Source organism: Rhinoraja longicauda, chromosome 31, assembly GCF_053455715.1.
Source record: "Rhinoraja longicauda isolate Sanriku21f chromosome 31, sRhiLon1.1, whole genome shotgun sequence".
In the NCBI taxonomy this organism is placed as follows: domain Eukaryota; kingdom Metazoa; phylum Chordata; class Chondrichthyes; order Rajiformes; family Arhynchobatidae; genus Rhinoraja; species Rhinoraja longicauda.
Window position 1 is genome coordinate 6,958,702 of NC_135983.1, and position 21,264 is coordinate 6,979,965.

Consider the following 21,264-nt stretch of genomic DNA (forward strand, 5'->3'; position numbering starts at 1 on the left):
AGTTGTGTGCACCGGCGATCTTTCCTGATGTAGGGTCTCAATCTGAAATGTCTGCACACACCTTTAGCCTCCACAGATGTTACTTGACCCACTGATTTTTGGCGGCATTTTAGTTTCCTTTGAGTCTGTAGTTTGATAACATTTCAGGTTGAAAACCCTTTATCAGCAGTGAGGTTTGGGTGTGTCTAATAGGACGAAATGACGGACAGCCATTGAATAGACATTTAAGCTCCTTGGTCTGGATAAAGTGATACTAATATTGTGCAGTCTGGATGATGTGTATTTTGTTGTACTAGGATGTTCTGAGCAGGCAAGAATATAGAAATGGGAATAAATGGCAGAGGAATGGCACGTCCAAAGGGCCAGTCCTGATACAAATGGAAAAAAAGAACGAGTTTATCTGAAGCTGGAGACATTAGTATTGAGTCCTGCAGGCTGTAACATGCCCAGGCAAAAATTAAGAGGTTGTCTTTGAGTTTATATTGGACCTTGTTCTAATAGTGCAAGAGGGCTGATTGCAGACCGATCCGAGTGGGATGGCGAATTTAAGTTACAGACAACTGAAAGCTCTGGATTGCTCCTGCAATTTGCAATAAAGCTTGTGACTCGATAGTTCTCCTAGAATGCTTAAGACTGGGAGGATAGTTCTGTCAGAGCATTGAGTGGCCTCTTGGACAAATGGCCATGAACTCTGGGCATCAAGTAAGTCTGGGTTGTTGAGATCAGGGTTTCCATCATGGATCTGGATTTTGAGGGGGCAGGAGATCAGAACGTGGGTCACAATGACTAGAAATGAGATTAGGGATTGGTATCTGGTTCTCGGAGGGAAGCACCTTCTGAGGATGAAGGATCAAATGTGTGGAAATAATTTACAGGGAACCTAACCAATTGTTCAGTATTCAAAACCAGTTGTCCTGCGCATGGCTAATAATGTTTACTCCTGTGACAACTTGCTCTAATTTCTCCACAAAGCCCCAATGGTCTTGCATTTGGAATGATGTCACCTTGTACAACTGATGGAGAATTGCATGAGGCATCTGGTGAAAATTTTTACTCCAGCTAATGCCCAATGAAATTTCTGTGGTGAGATAAAATGACCTGGAAAGGGTCATTATTGTTTACTTGGGGTAAATTACTCACTTGCGCATTGTTAACCAAACTTACCCGTTCAAATGTTTAGTACTTCTATTATAACGGATAAGTCTGTGCAAGAGTCATACAGAATGGAAGCAGGCCCTTCGGCTCAACTTGACCATGCTGACCAAGGTACTAAGCTAGTCCTGCTTGGCCCTATTATCCCTTTCAACCTTTCAAAGTACCTGTCCAAGTATCTTTTAAGTGCTCTTGCAGTAGTTGTCTCAGCTATGTCCACAATCAGCTCATTCCATACACACACCATCCTCTGAGTGAAAGAATTGCCCCTCAGATTCTTCTTAAATCTTTCCCCTCGTGCTTTAAACCTATGATCAAGGGAACATTAATGTAAGAGGGACAAGGGTTACCCCTACTCTGGGTAAAAGACTCATTCATCCTAACCATTCATCATGATTTTTATATACTTCTATCAGATCACCCCTCAGCTTCATGAGCTCCAAAGAATAAGTCAATGGTTCAATTGTACTTTGTTAATACACACTGTTAGTACACAAAGGTTGCCATGTTTTATGCGCCATCTTGTACCCTTAAAGTCCAAATTTTTTTAAATGTGAAGTCCTAACTTGGCCATAAAGGCCTGTTGTCCTAGCAACAGTGCTGGGTCGGTGGTGCAGAGGTCGGCCTGATGTGCTGATTTCCTCTACTACTGTTCCACCACTCTGTGCAGGTCGCATCTGATCTGCGTGCTCGGCCTCTTGGAGTGCCGTCTCATCTAATGGAGCTCCAGGCTGCTGCAGGGCCTCCAGCTTCCAGCAACCGACTGCCGACTCAACCAGTCTGACGCATCCTTGACATTGGCCCATGAATGTGCTGTCTTCTGCCTCCAGCCATCGCTCAGCCTCCGTGTATTGGGGTGCCTCCCACAGCCAACCCCGAGCGATTCTGGCAACATGGGTAAGCTCCCAGTCCACTCGCCGGCATCGATCTTTGCTTCTGTCCACCGCTGCTGCCATCTTGTCCAAGCCTGTCCAACCTTTCCCCACAGCCCTGGCAATATCCTTGTAAATTTTCACTGCATTCTTTCCAGCTTAATGACATCTTTCCTGTCGCAGGGTGATCAAAACTGAACACCGTACTCCAAATGTGGCTCACCCAAGTCTTCTACAACTGTAATATAGCATCCCAAACTTCCATTGTCAGTATCTTGACTGAAGAAGACCACTGCTGTCAAAAGCTGTCTTTACCACCCTATCTACCTGTGAAGCAATTTCAGTGAAATATGTACCTGCACACCCCAATCCCTCTGCTCTAAGGCACTCCCCAGAGTTCTGCCATTCAGGGTGAAGTTCCTGCCCTGGTTTGACTTCCTAAAATCCAACATCATATAATTATCTGATTTAAACTCCATTTGCCGTTCCTCAGCCAACTTCCCAGCTGATCAAGATCCTGTTTTCATTTTTGATAACCATCTTCACTATCTATGATGCTTCCTACTTTAATGTCACTTGCAAACTTTCTAATCATGTCTTGTATCCACATCATCCACAAATTCTATTTTGTTTCTCTCTTCACATTATTAATCAGACCACTCCAGAACTATCTTCTTGCTGCCAAAGCATTTAATATTTTACCTATTTCATTAAAATTCTACAAACATTGTTGTAAATAATGTTTATTTCTTGCGGAATAACAAAGTCTTATACAGAACTTCAATATCCATTTCAATGGACGTTCTGACTGAAGAACATGGGGCTAAATTAGTTGCTTTGCTCAACTATTAAAACAGTGAAATTCAAAAGAGTGATAGTGAAATGCACAATACATCATTAAAAGGCTGTCAGTTAAAAAGAAAACAAATCACATCCATTGATTTTCTGAGAACAACACTGCATATTATGAATATACATTTAAAATAAAAAGCTTGTTGTAATTCAACAAGTAGATACACATTTCTGTACTATTTTGCAATGTCTATTGAATGAATTATTATACATTTTTCTTAAACACAGAAATATGTAGTAATGGGCTTTTTCATTTTTGAAAGCGTAGAGGTTGGCAAAATATTAATATCCTTCTTTAATTCTTGCATCCGTTTGTGCAGACATCATGTAATTGAGGACAGACTATCTGGAGAATAGCTGGTTAATATATGCTGGGAAGCATAAAAGACCAATCTTTTCCTGCGGTTATCGCGCAAGTCTCTTTCATGCAATTCTGCCCATTGTTATTTATTCTGCATGGGTGTGTGCCTGAATAAATGCATAGAAGTTGTAGAAGATTATCTATATGAATACTGGACAATAGTTTAGATCTTTATCACTTTAATAATAGTGCCATTGAAAAAATATTTATGGGATACATGTGGGTTTTTTTTAAACTCCAACAAATAATAGAAATGACACAATGCTTATTGCTTTTTTTCCACAGAGCTGATTCAGACCTGTATATTACGTTCCAGTGTTGAATACTGCATATACAAATCATTTTGACAAATTAATCTTAACATGACCAACCTATTAATATTTATTCTACCTATAAATACTGGAATTGAATAAAAATGCAGAATGCACCATAACAAACAATAGCCCCAAGAAGCTCTGTGTATAGTTAGTTAAAGAACTGGGAACTAATAACTTATGAAAACGCAAGCATCTCTGCATTTGTAATTGGGAGTTGAAGATGGAGCGAAAAATGAGAATTCAAAACAAATGTTTTTCAGAGAAAGTTAATTGTATCAAAAATGGAAAAATAATCCCCAATTATTATTGAAGTATCTTCTGCTAACATCACAGTTAAGAATTATTTAAATTTTATGCTATATCAAATAAATATATGACATGGTGCTGGTTTAATTCTTAATAAATTTCAGGTAACATTAAATCATGTGTTCTAAAATATTATGCTGGGTGACAACCAACAAGGATGTTTCTCATAATTCATTTGTGGATCTACACTTCATAAACTGCTTAATACATGATTTAAATATTACCACGTATTTATGAATATTTGGATGCTTTGTAATCAGTTCACTAATTCTTCCTATAGTGACATCAATAAAAAACATTACCACCTAAATTATTTCTCACCTCGAATGTCAAGTCCATTCCAACTTTAAAATAAACTTTTAAAAATAAATCTTCACAACATGGCAAATTTGCAGTATTGACTGAATCTATGTGCCTTATTTTGCCTGTGCCAGCTCATTGAAAGAGTGCACCAAATAATTCTGCTCCCATGCTCTTTTTACCTGCTTGCAATTTATTTCTTCTCTATATTTAAAATTTCCTTTTGAAAATTATCATCGCGTGTACTTCCCTGTGAAGCAATGAGCTCCAATCTTAAAGGATTTCTCTTTTTCACTATTTGGCCCTTTTTACTAAATGTCTTAAATTTGTGTCCTTATTTCAATCCTTGCACCAACAGTAATATTTTTTACTTTATTTACTATCACAACCCTCATAATTTTAAATGCCTTTATTAAATTTAGCCTTAAATGTCTCTGAGAAGTTTTTTAATTGGCAAATACTACTGCCTGCTAAGTGGTGATGTGAATTGGAAAAATAGTATTTTTGCCTAATGTTCTGAAGTTTAGCCGTGGGCAAGACATTAATAACATATTCTTTTGCATTGAATACCAAATTATTGCATTGAATAGGTATCTTTGTTCTCTCTCTGTCATTCTCGGAAACAGTAACAGGAGAAGGATTCTCTTTGGTACTGGGCTTTGAATAGTTTTGAGTGTTCTCCTGGAGACCATGAGCATCATCTGGTTCTGCTTCCAAATCAGAGATGTTTAAGTCAAGCGTTGAATCATTTCTGGTATTGTGCTTTATTGGTTGTATTTGATCTATTCCATTTTGGGGATCTTGAAATGCCTCACTATATTTTATTGTATCCGTAAAGTAGCAAATAACTGGAGTAGGTTGAGCACATTTCTTTACACTTGTTGGCCTCTTTTGCATTTGACCTTTCAGTTCATCACCAGGCTGACATGCCCAAGCAGAACGCTTGATCCTGCTTGGCTCTTGTATTTTATCAATATTTTTATCTTTTCCTTTAATTTTCATGTCTTCAGTGGATTTTTCTGACTTCTGTGACACTCCTGCACCTGGTTCCCTGTGAGACAGGTTGGAATAATGATTTTTCAAAACACATTGTCAGATTTTTTTCTCATTCATTTAGTTACTATCACATTTTATTTACACTATAACTTGTAAAGATGTAGATATAATACATTTTCAAATGTGTTCTTCTGATATTTTGAAAGGGATTTCCATTTAAATGTCATGAAAGTCAATGCAAACTACATTTTGCAAAATCTTTCATGGCAAATCAGGTTCAATTTCTGATCTCCATTGGAGGTGCACAGTCATGATAATTGATCAGAGTCTGGGAAGGGGCTGAATGCAAATTGTGAAATTCTGCATCTGACTGCAATTCAACGTATCTTTGTTTGCATTAACCATTCTCTGTAAATTGCAGAGGGCGTGTTCAGCTTTAGCTGGCCCACCCAGTCATATAAATTGTAAACTGTCTGAATGATTCTGAATAATTTGGTAATATGGTATTTAAATGATGAAATTCCATACTTTTCAATTAATGCAATTTTTGGCAAGATTTTATTTAAAACTTGGTCATTGTGTAAAAGGATTTTAAGAGCCAATTGCACTTAAACAAAGTTTTGTAAGAACAGGACTCTCAAATATTGGAGCATATAATTAATTTATAAAAGAATTTGTAGGGGAATATAGGGAACTTAAATTGTAATATTGGAAAAGAGTAGACCATGTAGTTTGAACTTGAATGCCATTCAGTGAGGTCATGGAGAACTCCCCACATGTTATTCTCCAAGCTCCTTAATAAATTTGACCACCAAATATTAATCAACCACAAATTTAACATGAATATTTTATCTTGTTGGAGAAAGATAATGCTACACATAAAGAGGAATAACTAACATCAGTTCTGCACCAGAATTCGTAAAAGAAATAGATTTAAATAATAGTTTTCCTCATTCCAGAACTCTAGACTAACTGAAATATTTTCTAAAGTGTAGTCACAGTTGAAATTTGAAAAATGTAGCAGTTAATTTCAATACAGTAAACGTTCAAAAACAACAAGTAAATATTGATTATCACTTTTTACTGTTGATTCAGAGACAAATATTGGCCAGGGTAACGGGAATAACTGCTTTGAAATATTGCCTGGTGATCTATTCCATACTGTTTTAGTGGCCTATTCTCTTATAGTGCAACTCTTCAGTCCTTGAATATTTTCATTCGAGGATCTGGAGAGGGACGAGAATCCATAATTTCTTTTGACTTGGAATGAGCCATTCGCTCAGCTATAGATCGACACAATCTTCAAAGATTGAGACAAAGGATAAGAAGGAATTTATATTAATTAAGGTTTACCACAGTACACATAATAGACAAAAAGAGGAAATAAATAAATGGGGGATTCCAGGAAATGGGTTAAAAAAAAGAAATTGGGAGAAATTCATCACATTCATAAGGCGGGGAAAGTAGGAAAATGCATGGAGTCTCGAGGAACTGCAAATGTTGGAATCTTGAGCAAAAAGCAAAGTGAGGGAGGAACTAAGCAGGTCAGGCAACATCATATTATATCATATCATCATATCATATATATACAGCCGGAAACAGGCCTTTTCGGCCCACCAAGTCCGTGCCGCCCAGTGATCCCCGTACATTAACACTATCCTACACCCACTAGGGACAATTTTTACATTTACCCAGCCAATTAACCTACATACCTGTACGTCTTTGGAGTGTGGGAGGAAACCGAAGATCTCGGAGAAAACCCACGCAGGTCACGGGGAGAATGTACAAACTCCTTACAGTGCAGCACCCGTAGTCAGGATCGAGCCTGAGTCTCCGGCGCTGCATTCGCTGTACAATATGTTTTAATGTCGTATGGTTTGAGATGGAACAATGAAATTCTTTCTTGCAGCAGCACAACAGATAGGTAAACACCAGAATAATCTCTGTTAACACCATAATAACCAACAAATAAAGCACTGGGATTTTATTTCAAAATACAAACAATAATAATGCAAAGCCAATGACCACAAGTCTATGCAGTTCATAGCTTATTTGGAGGTTGTAGTGTTTAATAACATGCTACAAGTACAGATAGTACCCAGACACATGAGCATCTTGCCTGGTATGGACAAGTTGGGTCAATGGCCTATTTCCTTGCTGTATTATCCTGAGTCTATATAGCAAATGGTGACCACAATACAAGTTTTAAATAAGAATTGATAAAGACACAAGTTAGATTAAAGTAATAGGGAAAAATATGAGCTGATGAGAATGGAATCGGAGAAGGAAAATTGTAAAATATTTTAGCTGTCAAATGCATAGAATAGAAGTGGGTATCGAGAATTTAAAGGAATAAAATTCACAAGAAGTGTATCCTGGTGAAATAAAATAAGTGCCAGTCAATAATAAAATATGATAGATGATTTAAAAAGTGAGGATGAAATGGAATCTGAAGAAAATCTTAATATTAAAGAGGAAACACTAAGCACATGCACAATAAAAGTGATTACAAATAAGTTACCAATAAGTTGAACAAAGGAAAGCAAAAAGAATAAATGAAATTCAATTATTAAAATTGATTTAAAATTAGTTGAAAATCTTAATGCGACGGTCACTTCTCATGTTTTCCCTCTGCCCTCTGTCAATCAAGGGAAACACAAAGATCACCTCGTGTACCTTGTATCCATCACCAACACCTCCCCTTTCCTTCTCTCGGCACCTATTCCCAGAAAAACAAACTTCATGTGATATAACACACAGGAAACTGATGACAATTTATGTATCTTTTATTTATAATGATCTCTTGCTCTCTTGCTATCCACTTTGCTGCTGTGACACTGTAAATTTCCCAGGTGTGGGACGAATAAAAGAATATATTATTATTATTATTATTAGCACTTGTGCTATTTTACTGCTGCCCTTAACAATGACCTTTTAGTCTATTCAAATCTCTTAGCTTTAATGCCATTGAAGTCTGAAAAAGAATATTTTCTCTCCCAATCAGTTATTCCCTTGAGAAGGAAAGATGGACCCATAAGACCAAGAGGCATTTACCTGTAAATATGTGACATATAATTCATTTGCCTAACTATTTTTATGAGCTGGCCAGACCACATCTTTTCTCTGTAAGCAAGTCTGGGTGGTGAGTGTATGGAACAAGCTGCTGGAGGAGATAGTTGAGGCAAAGACTATTGCAACGTTTAAGAAACATTTAGACTGGTACCTGGAAAGGGTGAATTTAAAGAGATATGGGCCAAAAGAATGCAGGTGGGACTAGTGTAGATGGGGCATGTTGGTCGGCGTGCGCAAGTTGGGTCAAGGGGCATGTTTCCATGTTGGCTGACTCACTCCACACAGACTCTGAAGTCAGGATCAAACCCAGGTCTCTGGTGCTGTGAGGCATCAGCTCTACCAGCTGCGCCACTGTGTCGCCCCAGTACCTTAGTGATACTCTCTGCCACCAGGAGGGAATTTTCTTTTTGCTCTCTGATTGACCCCATCTTTCCTCCAAAACATTTTTCTCATGCCTGTCAAATTTATTTGAATTCCTTTTAATGTTTGTCATAAAGTTTCTCAAGCTCTCTCTTTGTCTTCCTTAATTCTTATTTACTTATAATTAGTTTGGTTCTGATAACAATCTGGCAACTATCATATGTTCTTCCCAGCTCTGCTTACCTCTGTCTTTTTGGTCACATGTGGAATTCTGGGATTAGTGTGTCCATCTTTGTCCATTCATGGGGATGAATCCAGACTGCAGCTAAAGCACTTTTGCTGTAAAGGCTTTCTATTGTTCAGTACAGTTTGGCCTGCCAACGCTGATTTCAGACTACCTGGCCTGGTTTTTTTAAAATCTCGTTCAAATCTGGCCCATCTCAACAAATTATTTTTATATTGACTACCACAGATGGACTGAAATGGTTTGGAGGGATGTGGGCCAAACCTGTTTAATATAACAGGCCTTCTACGCCCGAACCTCAAGACTAAGAAACATCTTTATTCCTGGAGCTATAGCTGCTTTGAATCGGACCTGCTGAGTGCCCCCCATGATCCATCTCTGCCCCCATGGTCATCTGGCACAATTGACTCTGCATGAACCTATTTGCACTTTACCTTGTTTCTTTTTTTCTCCCTTTTTTTTTTTCTTTTTTTTTTTCGCTGTGTTTTATTTATTTTATAGCATCGATACACTCCAAAGACGTGCAGGTATGTAGGTTAATTGGCTGGGCAAATGTAAAAATTGTCCCTAGTGGGTGTGGGATAGTGTTAATGTGCGGGGATCGCTGGGCGGCGCGGACTTGGTGGGCTGAAAAGGCCTGTTTCCGCGCTGTATATATATGATATGATATGATATGGAAGTGGCATTCTTAATCTCGTTGTACTTGTACAGTGACAATAAAGATATATTGATTGATAACATCGGGTTTACCTTGTAGTTAGATATTCCTCCTCCTCCTGAATGTCAAGGCTGGGCAGATAAAGATGAAGTGTTTCTCGAGCATTTACTTTAGTCTCCTGAAATTCTGAGTCATGAAATCTGGATGGAGCACCTATTTCACAGGATGCCTCTACCCCAATATCCTCTTTCCTTGAAAGATGGTCGTCAGCATCCTGGTTAGTACTTATTTTGTCTTTTCCTATTAGAAATTGAACCAAGTATCAAGATTGATTAACACCCAAAGACTTCGACATTCTTCCTTTAGAAATGAAAATCAGATATTAGATACTCTAGTGGTCGTGCACTGTGTATCATTGGTGCTCAAAATTGGTGTGTGCAGGGTGGGGAGTATTCATGATTTTTTGCCCATTAGTCTTTCTAATGGAAAGCTGATGTTGGACTATATCCATGGCTCTCCTGCTCAGATTTCAAAAGTTCAAGATAGTCAATCTGACAGAACATTTCTTCAACTAGGAAACTCGGTGGTTGCAGCAGGAACTTAAATGATTGTTCACTCAAGCCTTTTCCACAATTCCAGGAGATGATTGCCGATTTCTTACGATATGCATATTACTGTTTTTGATCCATTGTACTGCAGATTTTTTTAGATAAATGTCTATTGATTTCAGTCTTGACATTTTCATTCGATTCAGCATCTGAAATCTTGATGGCAGGAAAGTTTCATATTTTCATTATTTTCTGTGTTAAATTGTTTCATGATTTCACTCGCAACACAAAGTGGGGGAAACTCAGTGGGTCAGGTCGCATCTGTGGAGGATATTGATAGGCACTGTTTCAGGTTGGAACCCTTCAGACCCAAAACGTCACTTATCCATGTCGTTCACTGATGCTGCCTGACCTGTTGAGTTACTCCAACATTTAGTATTCTATGCAGGATTGCAGCATCTGCAGTTCCTTGTGTCGTCTTGATTTCACCACTGAATGAAGTGCTCCTTTGAAGACTGTCCCCTAATAGTAGAATGCCCCATCAAAATTGAAAAATTCTCTTTATTAAATTTTTTGGTAAATTTTAATTATTGCACTTCTCAATTTTTGGAACTCTGATGTAAGTTGATGTAATTTGCTTTTATTATTTGATTCTTTAATCATGGTTTGATTCTGATAATTAGATGGCATATCCAAGACCAATATGTCCTCCCTAAAGTTTGGTCTACAGCGTAATGTTTCACATGTCCTAAGTTTTCCAGTTTCTCGGTCATTTGCTTAAAATTTACTCCTGAGGCACAACTTGTACAACATGGTGTTATAAGAGTTGGCAGTCTGCTCTTGTTCTTGCTCTTGGGCCTATTCTTTATATCTGAGTCTAATTGCAAATGTTAACATGCTATTTAATTGTGAGAAATAACAGGATTAAGCCCGCATTTACTTTCCAGCTGGGTTCACTGTTCATTAAATAAGGACAGGAACTGAGGTTGTTGAACTGATATGTTGAACTTTTTCCTCCACAAGAAATTTGCAAAGGGTTCAGAACTCTTGAACCTCGAGTGGAATTGATTCTATATTTTCTGTACTATCTTGGCAACATTTACATAAAATGTAAACTCCATCTTAATCAAATAATTTATTGTTCTGATTTGAATGAACCTTTGCTTAAAGAACAAAAAAACCCCGATGAGCTGACTTTTTCTGAAATTTGATTTAAAAGGCATTAAAACTATGCTGATAATTGCTTGATATTTAATTGCTATACATTTGGTCAGATTGGACACATTCTCCATAACTGGGGTAAGATTCTGAAGATGCTTGTGGCACTCGGATTATTTATCAAAAAGTATGTGATTGTGTAGTAATAACAATTAAGTCCCACATTTCCAGCAAGATATCAAAGTTTATATTTTGACTGTCTTTCGTTATCTAACATGGGGTACTTAATATAGTTGTGCTGACATTTTGAGAAATCAACCAAATCATTTACAAATGAAGATATTCTTAATCTATATGACTGTAGTCTCTCTGCAAATTCACCAAGTTATCAAGAATACCTAGATTCAATTTTGTATTTAAGAAAAAGAAAGGTAGGGCGTTTCCTGTGCCCAAGACTTAAAGTGTCAGCTTAAAGTGTGCAAAAATAAATTTTGAAATTTAAACCAGATATAATTTTGAAGTTTCTAGTTCTGAAAACTGGTATTTTTGTTTTGTTAAATAACATTGCAGTGGTTGGAATATCAAGCTCAGGGCCAATAAGACCCTAGTTATTGATAATTAATGATATTCACTATTGCAAATGCAACAGAACAATATAAAGCAGATGATTATGGGAAACATATCAGCTCATATGTTCAGGACCAATTAATGAAATTTGTTGTGTTTTCACTCACCTTTAAATTTAGATACAAATTGGTTTACTTCAAGAAATCTTTGAGTGAATATACATACTTAAAACAAGATCCTGATCATCGATGATCTGCTGAATAATCTTTTCTAGTTCATCGTCTAAATTCAGAACAATTTCTCCTTGAAGTGATGATTCATTCCTTATTAATGTAGGGCTTTGGCATAAAGATCCTCTGCTGCTTGTTTTTTGCAGAAGGTCACACTTTATTCCATATGCTGTATTTGGAAATTGAGAGATAGAGAACAAAACAAGGAGAATAAATCTGTATTAAATATTTGCTGTCAGGGAAATGCACATGCTCTGAACTATAGTTCAAACAAATAAGAGCAAATGTACAGTGCCCTCCATAATGTTTGGGACATTTATTTATTTGCCTCTATTCTCCACAATTTGAGATTTGTAATAGAAAAAAACACGTGGTTAAAGTGCACAGTCAGATATTATTAAAGGGTATTTTTATACATTTGGTTTAATTTTGTAGAAATTATAGCTGTGTTTAGACCTAGTCCCCCCCCCCCCCCCATTTCAGGGCACCATAATGTTTGGGACACATGGTTTCACAGGTGTTTGTAATTGTTCAGCGGTGTTTAAATGCCTCCTTAATGCAGGTATAAGAGTGCTCTCAGCGCCTAGTCTTTCCTCCAGTCTTTCATCACCTTTGGAAACTTTTATTGCAGTTTATCAACATGAGGACCAAAGTTGGGCCAATGAAAGTCAAAGAAGCCATTATGAGACTGAGAAACAAGAATAAAACTGTTTGAGACATTAGCCAAACCTTAGGCTTACCAAAATCAACTGTTTGGAACATCATTAAGAAGAAAGAGAGCACTGGCGAGCTTACTTATTGCAAAGGGACTGGCTGGCCAAGGAAGACCTCCACAGCTGATGACTGAAGAACTCGCTCTATAATAAAGAAAAATCCCCAAACACCTGTCCAACAGATCAGAAAAACTATTCAGAAGTCAGGTGTGGATTTGTCAATGACCACTGTCCACAGAAGACTTCATGAACAGAAATACAGAGGCTACACTGCAAAATGCAAACCACTGGTTAGCTGCAAAAATAGGATGGCCAGCTTACAGTTTGCCAAGAAGTACTTAAAAGAGCAACCACAGTTCTGCAAAAAGGTCTTGTGAACAGATGAGATGAAGATTAACTTGAATCAGAGTGATGGCAAGAGCAATGGAGGAGAGAAGGAACTGCCGAAGATCCAAAGCATGCTACCTCGGTGGTGGGGGTGTTATGACCTGGGCATGTATGGCTGCTGAAGGTACTGGCTCACTTATCTTCATTAATGATACAACTGCTGATGGTAGTAGCATAATGAATTCTGAAGTGTATAGACATATATATCCTATCTGCTCAAGTTCAAACAAATGCCTCCAAACTTATTGGCCGGCAGTTCATTCTGCAGCAAGCAATGATCTCAAACATACTGCTAAAGCAACAAAGGAATTTTTCAAAGCTAAAAAATGGTCAATTCTTGAGTGACCAAGTCAATCACCCAATCTGAACCCAATTGAGCATGCCTTTTATATGCTGAAGAGAAAACTGAAGGGGATTAACCCCCAAAACAAGCATAAGCTAAAGATGGCTACAATACAGGCCTGGCAGAGCATCACCAGAGAAGACACCCAGGATCTCCATGATTTGCAGACTTCAAGCAGTCATTGCATGCAAAGGGTATGAAACAAAATACTAAACATGACTACTTTTATTTACATGACATTGTTGTGTCCCAAACATTATGGTGTCCTGAAATGGGGGGACTATGTATAAACACTGCTGTAATTTCTACATGGTGAAACCAAAATGTATAAAAATGGCCTTTATTAAAATCTGACAATGTGCACTTTAACCACATGTGATTTTTTTCTATTACAAATCTCAAATTGTGGAGTACAGAGGCAAATAAATAAATGATGGGTCTTTGTCCCAAACATGATGGAGGACACTGTATATATTGCAATGCAATTAAATATGGTACACTGTGTAAAGCAATTTTTATATACTGAACTCTGGAACTGATTCGTGACAATCCCTTCTATGATCTAACATTGTTAATTAAAGATTGTAAATTAGATTGGGTTTCAACCTTTTCTGAACAGAAATTGAGAAATTTACCGACAGATTCATTCAGTTGGGAACTCAGTATTAAGTTTAATATATGTATTAAAAATCTAATTTAAATCATAACTCTTTCTTTAAATGATAATCATTCATATGCCATGAAAAATTAAACTGAAAGCTACATTAATAGTATTACCTGTAATATAGGGCATTCTGTTCTCAGCTGGTGCATTGCTTTTTGGTTCTGATCTGAAGGAACATCTTCGACTGTCTGTTTTAGGCCGAGACTGAATGTGTCCTTTTATTGGTGCAGTTGTATTGGTCCTTGTTAAAATAAACAGGTACATTTTCTATGATTTTTTTTTCAATGATCTTACAATACCTGCATATTTAATGCCATCGTAGATAACCTCAACTCCCTTGGTCGTCCCTACCTACCCAAACCACCCCATCCCTGGGCACTTTCCCCTGCAACCGCAAGAGATGCAACACCTGTCCCTTTACCTCCCCCCTCAACTCCATCCAAGGACCCAAACAGTCTTTCCAGGTGAGACAGAGGTTCACCTGCACCTCCTCTGACCTCATCTATTGTATTCGCTGCTCTAGATGTCAAATTCTTTACATCAGCGAAACCAAATGCAGGCTCGGCAATCGTTTCGCTCAACACCTTCGCTCAGTCCGCCTTAACCAACCTGATCTCCCGGTGGCTGAGCACTTCTACTCCCCATCCCACTCACAGTCTGACCTTTCTGTCATGGGCCTCCTCCAGTGCCATAGTGAGGCCCAACGGAAATTGGAGGAACAGCACCTCGTATTTCGCTTGGGCAGCTTGCAGCCCAACGGTATGAACATTGACTTCTCCAACTTTAGATAGCTCCTGTCCCTCTCTTCCCCTCCCCTTCCCAGTTCTCCCTCTATCTTCCTGTCTCCACCTCTATCCTTCCTTTGTCCCGTCCCCTGACATCAGTCTGAAGGGTCTCGACCTGAAATGTCACCCATTCCTTCTCTCCTGAGATGCTGCCTGACCTGCTGAGTTACTCCAGCACTTTGTGAATAAATACCTTCGATTTGTACCAGCATCTGCAGTTATTTTCTTACATTCACTCCCTTGGTTATATTGGAGGCTTCCATGATGCAACTAATGCCATTGTTAAAAATGGTATTGGAAGTTGTATAATGCTAACCCGATTGGTTCTCTTTTGAGTTTAATCTCTATGTCACTCCATTCTATATTTAATACATAGGCTGAATCCTGGCTCCCTCTGGCAGTAGTTCCCCTGAGAAGAATAGTATTTTTTCCTTTCTTTGATTCAGTATTGACTGCAGTTATCCATTATTTATTCTTTTCATTTACAATGAATAGAAACGCTAGTGTAAATTATTAGTAATACCTAATTCTTGATTAAATATGATGGAATATAATACCCAGTGTCATGCCTAAGAATTTACTGCTTCTAAGAGGAACATCCTTTACTGTGGCAAAATGCTATCCCCTGAGTATAGCATGGATAAAAATTATTTATATCAGATGAAGCAATGGGAGCTTGAAAAATAGCAATTATTCTGGGTTTTTATTATAAAGTTGGTATTATTCAAATCCTCAAGAGTCACAGGTGATTTGAGTTAGGAAGATACAATTGGGAAGATGCTGCAGTTACTGGTCCTAGAGTCCTGCCTGCTCAATGATTTGAAAGAAGGAATCAAGCATAATTTGTCTACGTTTGCTGATAATACAAAACTGGGTGGAGGTATGGACACAGGCCTCTGGGGCAGGTTAACTAAATGGGCAAGGAAATGGCAGGGGACATAAGTGGAAAGATGTGACAAGAACCATATTGATAGATAAAAAATTGAATGGTGAGAAATTGAAAGGTGTTGGCATTCGGGGTTTTTGATTGTACAAGTATTACAGAAAGTTAAAACGAAGCCACAGCATGCAATGAAATAAGCAAATGGTACAGTGATCTTCAATAAAAAAAACACAATGCTGTAAATACTTCACAGGTCATGCAGCATATATGGAAACAGAAAAAGACTTCAAGTTTCAAGATAATATTCTCACTGGAAAAGTGAGCAAACATGTTTTAAATTGCAGAGAAGAGGGGGAAGGATGGAGTGAACAAAGGGAATGTCTGTGAAAATGAAGAGCGCGAGGGTATCCAGGTGACAGAAACAATGTTGGTGCCACCTAAAGAAGGGTGGTGAATGCTAATTAATCATAGCTTATCATTCTGGGAGAAAACTGCCAAAAGGCCACTTTTTAAAAACCTATTTAACAGGGGTCTTAAGGTCATAAGTGATAGGAGCAGAATTAGGCCATTTGGCCCATATTTTACTCCGCCATTCAATCATGGATGATCTATCTCAAAAAGGTATTTGAAGATTTTTTTACTCATTAACCCAAACATTTATTTAAGTTTCTTCTTCATTGAATGAATGAATATGCCAAGTATGTGCATATACAAGGAATGTGCCTTGGTGCTCCACTCACAAATGACAACACAAACATACAGTTAACAATTAAGAATAAAGCATAAACACTTCAAAACAATAAGGATACAACATTATGGTCTAAACATGTGGGTGAAAATAAACCAGAACAAAAAATTGCCCTAATGTAGTCTCTTAAAATGGAATACTTGAGTTATAGTTAGTGTTGTTAATTTAGTGTTGTTAATTTACCCCAAATTATAGGTAATTCAATCACATGCTGCTTCAATACTTAAACACCTGAATTTTCTCCCATGCCACGTCTAACATAATGGGTAAATGCCAAGCTTGATGCTTAATGGATCATATTTTAGTTTCCTTAGTGATTCCCATCCCAGTATGGTTGTTTCTTATTAATCCAATACCACAGAATGAAAAGTACAAGTTGAGAAAGCCCTGTCTGAGAGTCTCCAATCATGCACTGGGGTTCTGATGGAATATTAAGGGCAGCACGGTGGCGCAGCAGTAGAGTTGCTTCCTTGCAGTGCTTGCAGCACCAGAGATCCGGGTTTGATTCCACTTACGGGTGCTGTCTGTACGTTCTCCCTGTGACCGCGTGGGTTTTCTCGGAGATCTTCAGTTTCCTCCCACACTAAAGACGTACAGGTTTGTAGGTTAATTGATACAAGTGTAAATTGTCCCTAGTGTAGTGTTAATGTGCAGGGATCGCTGGTCGGTGCGGACACGGTAGGCCGAAGGGCCTGTTTCTAAGCTGTATCTCGAAACTAAACAAAATATTTGAACAAATTACATTGCATTTTGTCTAAGGTTCTTGCTTGGCCATCAAGGAATAATCTATGGCATAGGAATCATGATTATGTAGAGCTGTGAGAATCACGTTGGTGGGACCGCATTTCACGTTGGTGGGACTGCATTAGAATATTGTGTTCAGTTCTAGGCACCATGTTATAGGAAAGATATTGTCAAGCTTGAAAGGGTTCAGAAAAGATTTACGAGGATGTTGCCAGGACTAGAGGGTGTGAGCTATAGAGAGAGTTGAGTAGGCTGGTTCTCTATTCCATGGAGCGCAGGAGGATGAGGGAAGATCTTATAGAGGTATACAAAATCATGAGAGGAATAGATTGGGTAGATGCACAGAGTCTTTTGCCCAGAGTAGGGGAATTGAGGACCAGAGGTTCAAGGTGAGGGGGAAAAGATTTAATAGGAATCTAAGGGGTAACGTTTCACAACAAAGGGTGGTGGGTGTATGGAACATGCTGCCAGAGGAGGTAGTTGAGGCTGGGACTATCCCATTGTTTAAGAAACAATTAGACAGGTACATAGGACAGGTTTGGAGGGATATGGACCAAGCGCAGGCAAGTGGGACTAATGTAGCTGGGACATTGTTGGCCGGTGTGGGCGAGTTGGGCCGAAGAGCCTTTTTCCACACTGTATCACTCTATAACTAACTTCATTCGGTGATAGATTTGCTCCACTTTCATAAATTAACCAGAGTCATATCAATTGTTCAGTTTTCAGAAGAACTGCAGACCTACTAAGTTTAACTGTCCAATTATGCGAAGAAAACAAACATATATACCATCCCTGGAGCCACAATATTACACTGCTACTCTTAACAATTTATCATAAAATTAAAAAGCATTGACAACTTACCATGCTACTTTATCTCTACGTAGTTGAGAGGATTCAGGAGGTTTGTGTGAACTAGTGATAGACAAGTATTGGTCAGTTGGTCCAATTTCATATTTTTTCTTGATGGCAACTTTAAAGACTGTTGGCCTTATTAGTTCCAAGGCATGTGCACAATTTACAGAAGAATGTATCTGATTCTATATAAAAAGGGACATTTATTAATTTGTCAACATCATGGTCCACATTGCTGATTAAAACTTAATCGGGTGCGATACACTGGACAAAATAACGGGACTCAAGTAAAAGAGATTAGTATATTACAAAAAAATGCAATAGAGAAATTAATGACTTGAAAGAATCCAATCAGCATTTGAGAATTTTCAAAGAGAAGGAAATAATGATAGTTGGGGAACCTATTATACAAGATCCAGACAAGTAGAAAATATGATTGGGCTGAGTGAGCATGGATTTATGAAAGTTACTTCTGGTGTTACAAATTAGTCAGTCAATCCATGGAAATTACTAAGGGTTGTCGGAGATGTGGTGAACTTCCTTAATCTTCTGAGGAAGTTGGTATGTTTTCTTGGTTATGGCTTCAATGTGGTTGGTCCAGGACAAATTATTGCTGATATTTATGCCCAGGAACTTGACGATTTTGTCCATCTCCACTTTAGCGCCATTGATGATGATTGGGGAGTGTATACCATCTCACTTAAAGTCAGTTACTAGCTCCTCCGTCTTGCTGACACTGAAAGCGAGATTGTTGTCTTGACACTATGTCTCTAAGCTCTTTATCTCCTGACTGCATCCTGTCTCGTCATTGTTTGAGCTCACTGCAGTGATGTCATCTGCAAACTTGTAGATTGACATAGCAGAATTTAGGCGTACATGAGAGTCATAGAGTGATACAGTGTGGAACCAGGCTCTTCAGCCCAACTTGCCCAGACTGGCCAACAATGTCCCAGCTACACTAGTCCCATTTGCCTGCGCTTGGCCCATATCCCTCCAACCCTGCCTTATCCACGTCCCTGTCTCACTGTTTCTGAAACGATGGGATAGTCCCAGCCGCAACTACCTCCCCTGGAAGCTTGTTCCATACACCCTCTATGTGAAAAAGTTACCCCTCTGATTCCTATGTCCTCGGGTCCTCGATTCCCCTACTCTGGGCAAGAGACTCTGTGCATCTACCAGATCTATTCCTCACATGATCTTGTACACAGTGATGAGAGTATTGGGAGTAGAGTAAGGGGTAGTGAATGCATCCTTGCTGCACAGCTGTGTTGAGAATTATTGTGGAGGGTGTTTTGTCTATCACTGATTATGGTTAATGGGTCAGGAAAACATGATCCATTGGCGGAGAGAGAGAGGAGGGTGGGAGGGGGAGAATACTGACTCTGAAATCCAGGAGTTTGGAGATGAATTTTGTGGGGATTATGGTCAATAAATAGGAGTCTGATGTAGATATCTTGCTATCTGGTGTAGATAATGTTCCAGTGATGAGTAAAGGTGGCATCTGCCGTGAATCTGTTGGGATACTAGGTAAATTGCAGTGAATCAAATTATTCTGGAATGGGTTCTAAAAGCACTTCATGATGTCATTAAGGCATGCTACCTTCCTTTTCGTTAACGCCGAGGGTAGGAACCTGACCCAGAACTTCACCTAGCCATGTTCTCCAGGGATGTTGCCTGACCTGCTGAGTTATTCCAGTACTTTCTTTTTTTTTGTAAACCAGCATTTGCAGTTTCTTATTTCGACATCTCTCAGGATACATTTATGTGAATTATTTGATTTATTTTTGTTTCAGATTAAATTATTTGAATTTAAAATTGCCCAGCTGGCACGGTAGGGTTTGAACTTTGGGTTTCGGGTCAATGTCCACTTGCTGCTGGTCCAGTAAAGAGGGAAAGGGGCATCTAATTTGTGCACAGCAAGCTCCCACGAAAAGCTACAGGATTATGACTGTCCTGGTGAAAAGCAAAAGACTGCTGGAAATCTGAGAAGAAACAAAAATGCTGGATGAAGAAGGGTCTCGACACGAAACATCACCCATTCCTTCTCTGCTGAGATGCTGTCTGACCTGCTGAGTTATTCCAGCATTTTGTGAAATAAATATCTTCGATTTGTACCAGCATCTGCAGTTATTTTCTTACAAAATGCTGGATGTGCTCAGCCTCAGCAGGTCACTCCAGAAGTCCTGGAGAAAGAAATCGGTGTAAAGCCTTAAAAGTAGACTTGCTAAAAATAAAGTATAAGAAAATAACTGCAGATGCTGGTACAAATCGAAGGCGTTCATTCAGCAGGTCAGGCAGCATCTCAGGAGAATACATTTATGTGAATTATTTGTTTCAGATTAAATTATTTGAATTTAAAATTGCCCAGCTGGCACGGTAGGGTTTGAACTTTGGGTTTCCTGAGATGCTGCCTGACCTGCTGAGTTACTCCAGCATTTTGTGCTAAAAATAAAGAGTCTGTAAATACGCAGATTGACCCCGAGCGGCTCGGGTCTACCTTCTTAACGGGATTGAGGCGAATTGCCGGGCAGGATCGGCGCCTCTGATTCGGAACGGCGCACTTTTCCATCCGACTTTCCCGGAAAGGCCGAGGCGGGCGGTGGGGCGGCGTCGCCAGGCCCAGGCGGCTCGAGCGCGTCCCCCGCGTCGCCACGGCAACGATAGTTGGCGACCGTTAACGGTCGGCGGGAACTCGGCGCCACGTCGTGCTGCTGGAGCCGGAGCCGCAGCCGGGCCCGGCGAGCGCCTGCAGGGAGGAGGTAACCACCCCACCCTCACCCCCATCCCCATCCCCACCCCCTACTCTGGGGGTGCTCATGGTGTTTAACCGGGCTTGGGCAAAGTAACAACACGCTTTCTTAATGCTTCCCGGAGAACGATTTCTTCCGTGAAGGTTTAAAATTTTTAAAAACCCCACCAACAACCAATTCCGGACCGAGCTTCATCCGCGATACACGGAACATGATGAGGAAATTATAGTAGACCATCAGCCATTCAATATAACCATGACTGATCTGTGTTGTCCTCAACTCTTCTGCAGAGTTCCTTTTCTCCAGAGATGCTGCCTGGCCCGTTGAGTTACTCCAGCATTTCGTGTGTACCATCGATTACAACCAGCATCTGCAGTTCATTTCTACACCCCTTATCTTGTT

At 39.2% G+C, this 21,264-nt stretch overlaps 1 protein-coding gene across 3 annotated transcripts; it reads right to left on the reverse strand.

Annotated features, from left to right (window-relative positions):
* Positions 1-2,783: 2,783 nt before the first annotated feature.
* Positions 2,784-20,861, reverse strand: LOC144608347 (uncharacterized). 3 transcript variants are annotated; one of them, XM_078426015.1, is made up of 6 exons: positions 20,610-20,861; positions 18,122-18,297; positions 14,214-14,341; positions 11,989-12,162; positions 9,583-9,790; positions 2,784-3,344 (listed from the first exon to the last, which is right to left on the reverse strand). In XM_078426015.1, the coding sequence occupies exons 1-6, from the start codon at positions 20,679-20,681 to the stop codon at positions 3,320-3,322; spliced, it is 783 nt and encodes a 260-aa protein (XP_078282141.1). In that variant the 5' UTR covers positions 20,682-20,861; the 3' UTR covers positions 2,784-3,319. The 3 variants fall into 3 exon arrangements, with proteins under 3 accessions (XP_078282141.1, XP_078282139.1, XP_078282140.1); XM_078426013.1 differs by having other exon boundaries at positions 2,784-5,211; XM_078426014.1 differs by lacking the exon at positions 20,610-20,861 and adding an exon at positions 17,032-17,099 and having other exon boundaries at positions 2,784-5,211; positions 18,122-18,229.
* Between the last annotated feature and the right edge of the window lie 403 nt (positions 20,862-21,264).